The sequence below is a fragment of the Brassica napus genome, unplaced genomic scaffold (genome assembly GCF_020379485.1).
Source record: "Brassica napus cultivar Da-Ae unplaced genomic scaffold, Da-Ae ScsIHWf_2961;HRSCAF=3747, whole genome shotgun sequence".
NCBI lineage: Eukaryota > Viridiplantae > Streptophyta > Magnoliopsida > Brassicales > Brassicaceae > Brassica > Brassica napus.
In genome coordinates, this window is record NW_026016209.1 from 32,501 (window position 1) to 45,452 (window position 12,952).

Here is a 12,952-nt window from a genome sequence, read left to right on the forward strand (position 1 = left end):
TAAACCAAGAATTAGGATAAGCACGAAAATGAAAGCTTCTATAAAGCGGATACCCCTAGTACATCGAAACTCATTGCCCACGGATACAGAAAAACGGTTTCAACATCAAAAACAACAAAAACTAGAGCAAACATATAATAACGGATTCTAAATTGTAACCAAGCATCCCCGATCGGTTCTATACCTGATTCATAACTAGAAAGTTTTCTCCCGGCCCCTTCGTAATTGGAGATAAAACCCCGGAAATTAGAAACCAAAACAGGAATAGCACTTGATATATTATTAAAAATGCCCAGAAAATATCAATTCGTAAAGCAGAAACATAGACGAACTCCTATGAATGTGGAAAAATACCCGCTTAGTCAATTCCAATCGGAGTGGATTGGGCAAGGTATATATAACTCTTGCGTCAAAACAAAAATTCAGGTTAATCGAATCATTTATTTTCGTTTGGTTGCTGTGGTAGACGTCTCCTTTAAGATTTATTGATTGTAATCTTATTTTCAGTACACTTATTACTTAATATTTCCATGTTTCTATTACTAATAGTTTCTCATATTAATAATATAATATTAATATGATTAATAACTAGTAATTTTTTTTATTTCTGTTTCTTAAATTTGCTTTATGTTTTATTTAAAAAAAACAAATTGATAAAATATCTTCGTTTTAAAATTATGACGTATCAAAAAATCCACTTACGACTATGAAATGAATGAATAAAAAACGTTTATTCTAAATTATAAGTATCTATCTAGATATATCTATAGATAGTGATTGGATCCACTGAAATCAAATGAAATCAAATTTGGTTTTCCGTTTTATTCTGAACGACCCCCAGGACTTATGGTTTAGGGTCTGGGAGTTTTTTTTATGAACCAACAAATTGAAAGTAACCAGTTAGAAATAAAGAATACAATAAAAAGTCAAAATATCCCAATTATTTGGATTTGAATGTCATTTATAGAATAAATTTATTAGTTAGGGCTATACGGATTCGAACCGTAGACCTGCTCGGTAAAAGAGCTCGAACTTATTATTATCAAAATGATTCGAACTCTTTCAAAGACCCAACATGCATTTTTTTTGCATTGGGCTCTTTCATTAACTGATAGAAAGATCAGTTAGTCTACCATATTTTTTCTTAAAAAAAAAGATAAGAAATGGTTCCAAGTACTCTGATTGATTATTTTTTAATTCTAATACAATACAGAATAACTACCAAAGTGTTTCAAAGAAGGGTTCTCTTGACGTAGGTTTGCTTTTGGTCTAGATCAACTTAAGTTAAATATAGTCTCTAACATCCTGATTAAAAAATCAAATATGAAACTTGCTACACCTTAAGGTTCATAGGACGAAAAGATCATTTTTGAGTTCCTATACTCATTCTGCCTAGCATTAAGTAGACTGGGTATTCACCTATCAATATCTCAAATCAATGATGGGTTCTATTAATTCCCTACCGAAATGGGGTACTTTAATAGGACCTAATGTCAGGCTATTGTTCTCCTCTTTTCCTAAAAAAAGTCATGGAGTAAGACATCGATTTATTAATAAGATCAATCAATTGGTTTGATTGCGTGATGGACTCCTCTGAAAAACTTTGGCGCACGTGTAAACGAGGTGCTCTACCTAACTGAGCTATAGCCCTTGTGTTTATGATCCACATTTTATCTTATCTTATCATGTAGATAATTTCTTGTCAAGATTAATATTATGATCGAACATTATATCTCTTTCATCTCGTTGTTTATTGGTATTGCTTAGAAATAATATTGATTTATAATCCTATCGATGTGATAAGTATCCCCGTGCCTTCTCTTTACGATGATAAATAACCTACTTAACTCAGTGGTTAGAGTATTGCTTTCATACGGCAGGAGTCATTGGTTCAAATCCAATAGTAGGTATAACTTATTAGACACCATGATCAATGGTGTCTAATAAGTTTTTGTAGCCAGCTTTTTTTTTTTTTTTTCTCGCTTTTGGATCCTATTTTTTATACGTCAGCTAGTTACAAAATCAAATCGTATTGAGAGCCTCGACGCGTGTCCGAGCTCGTCTGAGAGCTAGATTAGCCTCAATTGTTTGTCTCTTGCCTTCAGCTTTCTCAAGTTCGCCTCTGCTATTTCAAGAGTTTGCTGAGCTTTCTTGTGGATCAATGTCACTATTCTTCTCTGCATCATTTACTAAAATAGTAATTTCATTATTGCCTATTCTAGCAAACCGCCCATCAGAGCATTGTTAACCATTGGTTATTAAGGCGTATTTTCAAATACCTATATCAACAGCTGTGGCAATCGGCGCGTGATTTGTAATACGCCAATTTGTCCACTATTAGTAGATAAAATGATTTCTTTTACTTCTGAATCCCAAACAATTCGATTCGGAGTCAGTAACACAAAGATTTAAGGTCATTTCTTCAATTTACTCTCCATTTCTAAGTTCGTAGCCTTCGCAGTAGCTTCATCGATGTTACCCCTAAGTAAAAGGCCTGTTCAGGAAGAGAATCAAATTCTCCGAAAGGATCAAATTAAACCCTCTAATTGTTTCCGCTAGCCCAACATATTTTCCCGGAGAACCTGTAAATACTTCTGCTACGAAAAAAGGTTGTGATAAGAAACGCTCAATCTTTCGTGCTCTTGCGACGGTTAAGCGATCCTCTTCGGATAATTCGTCCAACCCCAGGATAGCTATAATGTCCTGAAGCTCCTTGTAACGTTGTAAAGTTTTGCTTTACTTGTTGCGCAGTTTCATAATGTTCCTCGCCAACGATTCGAGGTTGTAGCATAGTTGACGTTGAATCTAAAGGATCTACCGCTGATAGATACCTTTAGCAGCTAATCCTCTTGATAGTACGGTAGTCGCATCTAAATGTGCAAATGTGGTGGCAGGAGCAGGGTCAGTCAAATCGTCTGCAGGTACATAAACTGCTTGAATAGAGGTTATGGACCCTTTTTCGTAGAAGTAATTCTTTCTTGTAAAGAACCCATTTCGGTACTAAGGGTGGGTTGGTAACCCACAGCAGAAGGCATTCTACCCAATAAAGCGGATACCTCGGATCCTGCTTGTACAAAACGGAAGATATTGTCGATAAATAGAAGTACTCTTGCTCATTAACATCTCGGAAATATTCTGCCATAGTTAAGGCAGTCAGACCAACTCTCATACGAGCTCCCGGCGGTTCATTCATCTGACCGTAGACTAGGGCTACTTTGGAGTCCGCAAGGTTTAGTTCATTAATGACTCCAGATTCTTTCATTTCCATGTAAAGATCATTTCCTTCACGAGTTCGTTCGCCTACTCCACCAAATACGGATACACCACCATGAGCTTTGCAATGTTGTTGATCAATTCCATAATTAGTACTGTTTTACCCACCCAGCCCACCGAAGTCCGATTTTTCCCCCACGACGATAAGGGCCAAAAGATCTACTACTTTAATTCCTGTTTCAAAAATAGATAAGGTTGTATCTAAGTCTATAAAAGCAGGCGCGGATTTATGGATAGGAGATGTTGTGAGAGTATCGACAGGACCTAAATTATCAACAGGTTCCCCCAAGTACATTGAAATTCGTCCTAGAGTCCTCCGCCGACTGGAACACTTAGAGGATTTCCCATATCAACCCGTCCATCCCTCTCTTTAAACCCTCGGTCGCGCTCATAGCTACAGCTCTAACTCGGTTGTTTCCTAATAATTGCTGTACTTCACAAGTCCATTTAATTTCTTGACCAAGCGTATCTCGACCCTTAACCACCAGAGCATTGTAAATATTAGGCATCTTGCCCGGGGGAAAGGCTACATCCAGTACCGGACCAATGATTTGGGCAATACGTCCCAGGTTTGGTTTTTTTTTCACGTATTGAAACCGCTGGATCCGAAGTAGTAGGATTATTCTCATAATAAAAATATGTTCAATTTTGTTGCGAAATTTTTCGAATACAGAAAAATCTTCGATAGTAAATTCATTGGTTAATTCAATAATAAATGGGAGTAAGCACTCGATTTCATTGGTACCACCCAAGCGAATATGCAATTCAATTTTTTACTTAATTAAATTTCAATGAAGGAATAGTCGTTTTCAAGCTCAACTAACCAAAACCTAGTTTTTAAAATAAAAATATATGATAAAAAAATTTTTGTGGAAAGTTCTTTGATTTATTGTCATAATAGGCAAGACTTTGTTTTATCTAGCCAATTCCGAAATGGAACTCTATTTATGATTATTATTTCGATCTCATTAGCCGATTTTTTTTTCATATTTTCAATTTTAGCATATCCGGTTTATGCGTCCATCGATATCAACCCCCCCTTGTTTTTCATTTTCATGGATGAATTCCGCATATTGTCATATCTAGGATTTACATATACAACATATATTACTGTCAAGAGTGATTTTATTAGATGATTCCGTACTACAATTTGGTGGCGGAACTTTAGGCCACCCTTGGGGAAATGCACCGGGTGCCGTAGCTAACCGAGTAGCTCTAGAAGCATGTGTACAAGCTCGTAATGAGGGACGTGATCTTGCAGTCGAGGGTAATGAAATTATCCGTGAGGCTTGCAAATGGAGTCCTGAACTAGCTGCTGCTTGTGAAGTATGGAAGGAGATCACATTTAACTTCCCAACCATCGATAAATTAGATGGCCAAGACTAGAAATTAGATTAGTAATTCACGTCCGTTTTATTAGTTTAATTGCAATTAAACTCGGCTCAATCCTTTTAGTAAAAAAAGATTGAGCCGAGTTTATCTAGTGTATATACTGTTTTTGATAGATACATACTTAATCTAGATATACAAAATCTGAAAAAAAAGAAGATTAAACACAACTACACTTTTGTATTGTAGTGTCCACAAGAAATTCTATACGAAATATGGATTCTTAGGATTTTTTTATTCTTTTTTAAGTTTCGTGTCAGGGCTTGAACCAAGTATCCCCACTTCTTCTACCCATTCTGCATGTTGTCCTTTTCTTTTCATTCCGTATTGGAATAAAAACTTTTTTTTTATATTAGTATACGAGATTTTACTAAAAAAGTTCTTCATATCGCTTATATTCATAAGCGAAGAACAAATATTTCTTTTTTTTAATGAGAATTTTACACAATATAAGAAAATCCTTATTTTCATTTAGAATTGAAATTTATTAATTTCAATTGCTTTTACTTAATAATCTTAGCAATTAGCAATTGCATTGACATGCTTTGCTTACTCTGAATAGAAAATGAACTATTCAAATTTTTTTTTTGCATTTTTCAATTTTTTCATTGAATGACTATTCATCTATTGTTATTTTATTTTCATGTAAATAGAGGCCAGAAGCTCTATGGAAAAATCGTGGTTCAATTTGATGTTTTCTAAGGGAGAATTGGAATACAGAGGCGAGCTAAGTAAAGCAATGGATAGTTTTGCTCCTATTGAAAAGACTACTATAAGTAAAGACCGGTTTATATATGATATGGATAAAAACTTTTATGGTTGGGGTGAGCGTTCTAGTTATTACAATAATGTTGATCTTTTAGTTAACTCCAAGGACATTCGGAATTTCATATCGGATGACACCTTTTTTGTTAGGGATAGTAATAAAAATAGTTATTCTATATATTTTGATATAAAAAAGAAAAAATTTGAGATTAACAATGATTTGAGTGACCTAGAAATTTTTTTTATAGTTATTGTAGTTCTAGTTATCTGAATAATAGATCTAAAGGTGACAACGATCTGCACTATGATCCTTACATTAAGGATACTAAATATAATTGTAATAATCACATTAATAGTTGCATTGACTCTTATTTTCGTTCTCACATCTGTATTAATAGTCACTTTTTAAGCGATAGTAATAATTCCAATGAAAGTTACATTTATAATTTCATTTGTAGTGAAAGTGGAAGTGGAAAGATTCGTGAAAGCAAAAATGACAAGATAAGAACTAATAGTAATCGTAATAATTTAATGAGTTCTAAGGATTTCGATATAACTAAAAACTACAATCAATTGTGGATTCAATGCGACAATTGTTATGGATTAATGTATAAGAAAGTCGAAATGAATGTTTGTGAAGAATGTGGACATTATTTGAAAATGACCAGTTCAGAGAGAATTGAGCTTTCGATTGATCCGGGTACTTGGAATCCTATGGATGAAGACATGGTCTCTGCGGATCCCATTAAATTTCATTCGAGGGAGGAACCTTATAAAAAGCGTATTGCCTCTGCTCAAAAAAAGACAGGGTTGACTGACGCTATTCAAACAGGTACAGGTCAATTAAACGGTATTCCGGTAGCTCTTGGGGTTATGGATTTTCAGTTTATGGGGGGTAGTATGGGATCCGTAGTAGGCGAAAAAATAACTCGTTTGATCGAGTATGCTACCAATCAATGTTTACCTCTTATTTTAGTGTGTTCTTCCGGAGGAGCACGAATGCAAGAAGGAAGTTTAAGTTTGATGCAAATGGCTAAAATTTCTTCGGTTTTATGTGATTATCAATCAAGTAAAAAGTTATTCTATATATCAATTCTTACATCTCCTACTACCGGTGGGGTGACAGCAAGTTTTGGTATGTTGGGGGATATCATTATTGCCGAACCCTATGCCTATATTGCATTTGCGGGTAAAAGAGTAATTGAACAAACATTGAAAAAAGCCGTGCCTGAAGGTTCACAAGCAGCTGAATCTTTATTACGTAAGGGCTTATTGGATGCAATTGTACCACGTAATCCTTTAAAAGGTGTTGTGAGTGAGTTATTTCAGCTCCATGCTTTTTTTCCTTTGAACAAAAATGAAATCAAATAAAACAGTTAGTTTATCATAATTAAACGAAAACCCTGAAAAATTCATTTTTCTTTAGAATCATTTTTTTATCGATATTCTTGTTTACTACTCAGTAAACCTTTATCAACAAGATAAAAAGTGAATTTTTGCTTTCGGGAAGTTCAAATTCGACTAGAAAAATAAAACAAAGTTTTTTTCCTCTCTTGCTTGCATATGGATAGATAATTCAAATAGAGATATAGATCTATAGAGAGTCTTGCATCGTTTTGCATTTCCCGAAAATTCCCTGTTGGTGGATCAGATTCCAATCAATTTTGTATAAAATTTTAATGGAATAAAATTTTTTCTTTATTAATGACTATTAGAAGACAAAAAGAACAAAAAGAATAATAAATCTAACAGGGAGATTATGATAATACATCTATTTTATTTTGAAAGATTAATAAGTCCATTTATTTAGTTTGGCATTTCTTGTACCTATTTTTTTATTCTATTTCTAGTAGGTTCTATTATTTCTATTAGGTTGTATATTAGTATTCGATATATATTTACTTAAAGATACTTAGTATAATTATATAATATATATAATAGAAATAATAAAACTACAAGATATTCTAAGATATCTTTAGAATTCAGAATATAACAATAACAGGTACAAATATTAAATTGAGGTACCCCATTTTATGACAACTTTCAACAACTTACCCTCTATTTTTGTGCCTTTAGTAGGCCTAGTCTTTCCGGCACTTGCAATGGCTTCTTTATTTCTTCATATTCAAAAAAATAAGATTTTTTAGATCGGATGAGACCGAATCGTATAACTCCCCTTTTTATTTTAAAAACTTCGATTTGATAAGACCCATTTGGTAGAATATTGTATAACACATAGATTCCTACAAACATAACTAAAAAAAGTTTTTATGCATGTGTAAACGTATTATATGGGGTAACTCAATTTGCGCTCTTTTGAAAAAATGGATCATCGTCGGACCGCTGGATGAAATTCAAGTCAATGTATTTATTTGTATGTATATAGTTATAGGGGATCATATAAAGGAAGGAGATTTTATTATTTTATATAAACAATTATATAAATTATTCCTAAAGTAAAGGTTCACAACAAAATAGTTATAGTTGATGAGAGTTACTTTGAAAACAAAAAAAGGAAAGTCATATTTTCTCAATTCCAAAAAATTGTATAACTGGATCTAATATATATGAGTTGGCGATCAGAATCTCTATGGATAGAATTTATAACGGGGTCTCGAAAAACAAGTAATTTCTGCTGGGCCTTTATCCTATTTTTAGGTTCATTGGGATTCTTATTGGTTGGAACTTCCAGTTATCTTGGTAAAAATTTTATATCGTTAGTTGCATCTCAGGAAATCCTTTTTTTTCCACAAGGGATTGTGATGTCTTTCTATGGGATCGCGGGTCTCTTTATTAGTTGCTATTTGTGGTGCACTATTTTGTGGAATGTGGGTAGTGGTTATGATCTTTTCGACCGAAAAGAAGGGATAGTACGGATTTTTCGTTGGGGATTTCCTGGAAAAAGCCGTCGCATCTTTTTACGATTCCTTATGAAAGATATTCAGTCGATCAGAATCGAAGTTAAAGAGGGTGTTTCTGCCCGGCGTGTCCTTTATATGGAAATTAGAGGTCAAGGGGCTATTCCTTTAATTCGTACTGATGAGAATTTTACTACACGAGAAATTGAGCAAAAAGCTGCTGAATTGGCTTACTTCTTGCGTGTACCAATTGAAGTATTTTGAAATGAATTCATTTTTAAAGTTTAAAGACTAAATCCTTTGGCAGTAGGAAGAAAAAACGAAAGAATTGCTTTCTTTTTTTTCAATTGAACATTCATCTATTCTTTTATGCTCGTTTTTTTTTATATATTTGATAGAAAAGAAAGGGAGTTTATTCGTCTCGAAAATAGAATCATATTTTTTATTTTAAAAATTCAAAAAAGTTCTTTTAGTATTGATCGAAAAAAGGGGGAATAACATCCTGGAAATACAATTTTTTCTTTATTCAAATTGTAAGTGTATTCTGAGTCTATTTCTGTATTCTTTCTAGATTCAAAGCAAAGACTAAGTATTGAATCAAAAGAAAAAGAGAAAAGGGATTATAGGCTCAATACATTCTATTTGAATTAGAATAGAAACTCATGCTCGATAGAAATAGTAGATCTAATAGAATCCACAAATGCGGTAGGTTCATTAACAATTCACAGATTCAAAATGGCAAAAAAGAAAGCATTCATTCCTTTTTTTATTTTACATCTATAGTCTTTTTGCCCTGGTTGATCTCTCTCTGCTGTAATAAAAGTTTGAAAACTTGGATTACTAATTGGTGGAATACTAGACAATGCGAAACTTTCTTGAATGATATTCAAGAAAAAAGTGTTCTAGAAAAATTCATACAATTAGAGGAACTATTCCAGCTGGATGAAATGATAAAGGAATACCCAGAAACCGATTTACAACAATTTCGTCTAGGAATCCACAAAGAAACGATCCAATTCATCAAAATACACAATGAGTATCGTATCCATACAATCTTGCACTTCTCGACAAATCTAATATCTTTCGTTATTCTAAGTGGTTATTCCTTTTGGGGTAAGGAAAAGCTTTTTATTCTCAATTCTTGGGTTCAAGAATTCCTATATAATTTAAGTGATACAATTAAAGCTTTTTCGATTCTTTTATTAACTGATTTATGTATCGGATTCCATTCGCCTCACGGTTGGGAACTAATGATTGGTTATATTTACAAAGATTTTGGGTTTGCTCATTATGAGCAAATTTTATCTGGTCTAGTTTCTACCTTTCCAGTCATTCTTGATACAATTTTTAAATATTGGATCTTTCGTTATTTAAATCGTGTATCTCCGTCACTTGTAGTGATTTATCATGCAATAAATGACTAAAAAACGATTCACTGATCCAATTCTACTCTTTCTTACTTTATACATCATAACCAAATCAAAGTCGTATTTACTTTACTCTTTTTACCCACGAGGGATTCCTTGTATATTTCAAAAAAATTTATTTTTTCAGTAAATGTAAATAGCAGAATTGTGGCTAGGGAAGTATATTATCGACCTACCTAACTTTATTGTAGAAATTTTCGGGATAAACGATTGGACCATGCAAACTAGAAATACCTTTTCTTGGATAAGGGAAGAGATTACTCGCTCCATATCTGTCTCACTCATGATATATATAATAACTTGGGCATCCATTTCAAGTGCATATCCAATTTTTGCCCAGCAGAATTATGAAAATCCACGAGAGGCAACTGGGCGTATTGTATGTGCCAATTGCCATTTAGCTAGTAAGCCCGTGGATATTGAGGTTCCACAAGCGGTACTTCCTGATACTGTATTTGAAGCAGTTGTTAAAATTCCTTATGATATGCAGCTAAAACAAGTTCTAGCTAATGGTAAAAAAGGAGCTTTGAATGTGGGAGCTGTTCTTATTTTACCGGAGGGGTTTGAATTAGCCCCCCCCGATCGTATTTCACCCGAGATGAAAGAAAAGATAGGAAATCTGTCTTTTCAGAATTATCGCCCCAATAAAAAAAATATTCTTGTGATAGGTCCTGTTCCTGGTCAAAAATATAGTGAAATAACCTTTCCTATTCTTGCCCCAGACCCTGCTACTAATAAAGATGTTCACTTCTTAAAATATCCTATATACGTAGGTGGAAATAGGGGAAGGGGTCAGATTTATCCTGATGGTAGCAAAAGTAACAATACAGTTTATAATGCTACGGCAGGAGGGATAATAAGTAAAATTTTACGAAAAGAAAAAGGGGGATACGAAATAACCATAGTGGATGCATCGAATGAACGCCAAGTAATTGATATTATCCCTCGAGGCCTAGAACTTCTTGTTTCAGAGGGCGAATCCATTAAACTCGATCAACCATTAACAAGCAATCCTAATGTGGGTGGGTTTGGTCAGGGGGATGCGGAAATAGTACTTCAAGATCCATTACGTGTCCAAGGCCTTTTGTTCTTCTTAGGATCTGTTGTTTTGGCACAAATCTTTTTGGTTCTTAAAAAGAAACAGTTTGAGAAGGTTCAATTATCCGAAATGAATTTTTAGATCTGTCTATTTCGCCTTATCAAATTCGTAAAAAAGAAAGAACAAAAAAAATTATCAAAAGCCTTTTTGCCTCTCTTTAGACTTTCGATTTCGACCAGGTGTCAGGAATTACTTGTCTGATAGTCCTAATCCTAGTATGTATATTAAGAAGAATTCACTTTACCCCCCTTTTCTTTATTTTTCAATACAAATTTGTATTGAAAAATAAAGAAAAGGGGGGTGTGATGTAACTCTGTCGTTAGTGACCAATTGAAATTGATAGAATGTATCAATAATCAAGAGTTTTTTTCTAATGTAATTTAGAATGGAAAAATTTGACTAGATACTAAAATAAGGAAAGCAAGCGTAGAAAAAAGGGAACTAGAAATTGGCGAAATAACAAATTTTAGGGACTATAGGGAGTATTACTTGTCTTGCGAGTCTTCGACACAAGAAAAGGAATTTTAGACATCCTTTTCTTGTGTCGATCTTGTCATTCTTAATTGCATTCGTTAAAAAATCCTATTCTTAGTTTACATATATATTACTGTTTCTATATATATAAGGTTTTAATATATCTATATTAATATATATCGTATATATAATTATTAATTAATAGTATTAATAATAGTTACTTTTTGTAGTTTTATTTATTTTCATTTCAAGTTTGATGAAATACTAAAAAATAAGAAAAAACTTCTATTAGTATAGAGTATAGACAAAATTTTAATGATAGATCTAATGATAAAAAATATTGTGTCAGTCGGGAAAGCAGAAAAATAAAATTAAGTGACCCCCCCCCCTTTTTTTCGATCTTTGAAAGGTTAATAAAAATACTATATGCTCCTAACCTACTAATCTAATTAAGTTCATTTTTCAAAAACACGATAAAAATTGTTCTGATTATTAGCAGTTCAACGGGACCCCCTCGAATCAGACAAAGAAGGAAGAGTTGGGCCCCGTTGAGTTCTTATGTTTTCACGTCTATAACTCAGTTCATCCAATTTCTACAGGGATGAACCTAATCCTGAATATGAACCATAAAAGAAAATACCTATTAAACCGATCACAAGAATACCAGCTACAGTACCTATTACCCAAAGAGGAATCCTTCCAGTAGTATCAGCCATTTATCCTGCTTCCCTCCACATTTCATCGAGTGGTCATGCTAGAAACATAAACAGTCAGAGATAATTATGATATATAATCCATCCGAATGGGATAAGAAAACGAATGGGATAAGAAAATTACTACTCTTTGTTTTTTATTTTATTATTCTACGCTCTTTTCTTAATTTTACTTAATTTTAATTGAAGAAATAATTTGAAAATAAAACAGCAAGTACAAAAATTAATAACCCCCAATAGAGACTGGTACGATTTAATTCAACATTTTGTTCGTTCGGATTTGATTGTGTCATAGCTCTATAAATAATTGAATTCGGTTTATCGTTGGATGAACTGCATTGCTGATATTGACCCCAAAAAAGAAACGGTAGGTACAGCTAGTCCATGAACAGCCAACCAGCGCACTGTAAAAATTGGATAGGTCCTATCTATAGTCATTGGGTCCTCCTAAAAAGATCTACTAAATTCGTCGAGTTGTTCCAAAGAATCAAAACGGCCTGTTATTAATGGAATGCCCTGTCGGCTCTCTGTAAAATACTCGTTTGGACGAGGGCTCCCAACACATCGTAAGCTAAACCGGTGCTGACGAATAACCAGCCCGCAATGAATAGGGAAGGTATAGTAATGCTATGAATGACCCAGTATCGAATACTGGTAATAATATCAGCAAAAGAACGTTCTCCTGTGCTTCCAGACATACTGAACTCCAGATATTCTTGTAGGGAATCGATTCTGTAAAAGATGAATCAGTAAATTCAATTCACTGAGATTACATCTTTGTGAGATCGTCAATAAAGTACCAAGGGTATTTTTAGAGTCTACCGAATCAGTATAGCTATCCTTCTTCTGACACAGCAACGCAATTTGAATTAGTATAGAACTGAAGTGTTAGATAATTTATTTCGTTTTTTTTTTGCTTGTCGATTAGTAACCATGTTCCACTTCTTCAAATTA

General features: G+C 33.5%; 1 protein-coding gene across 1 annotated transcript; it reads right to left on the reverse strand.

Annotated features, from left to right (window-relative positions):
- Positions 1–2,414: 2,414 nt before the first annotated feature.
- LOC125602736 (ATP synthase subunit beta, chloroplastic-like) lies at positions 2,415–3,782 on the reverse strand. Its single transcript, XM_048774190.1, has 5 exons — positions 3,650–3,782; positions 3,382–3,447; positions 3,057–3,300; positions 2,832–2,977; positions 2,415–2,494 (listed from the first exon to the last, which is right to left on the reverse strand). The coding sequence occupies exons 1-5, from the start codon at positions 3,780–3,782 to the stop codon at positions 2,415–2,417; spliced, it is 669 nt and encodes a 222-aa protein (XP_048630147.1).
- Positions 3,783–12,952: the final 9,170 nt, after the last annotated feature.

Excerpts from the sequence above, each read along its gene's own strand:
- LOC125602736 (XM_048774190.1), bottom strand. The coding sequence starts at position 3,782 with ATGCCTAATATTTACAATGCTCTGGTGGTTAAGGGTCGAGATACGCTT. Across the intron at positions 3,448-3,649 it reads AGCTATGAGCGCGACCGAGG|GAATTAAAGTAGTAGATCTT; the intron begins GTTTAAAGAGAG and ends TTTTTGAAACAG. Across the intron at positions 3,301-3,381 it reads ATCGGACTTCGGTGGGCTGG|GCGAACGAACTCGTGAAGGA; the intron begins GTGGGTAAAACA and ends TTGGTGGAGTAG.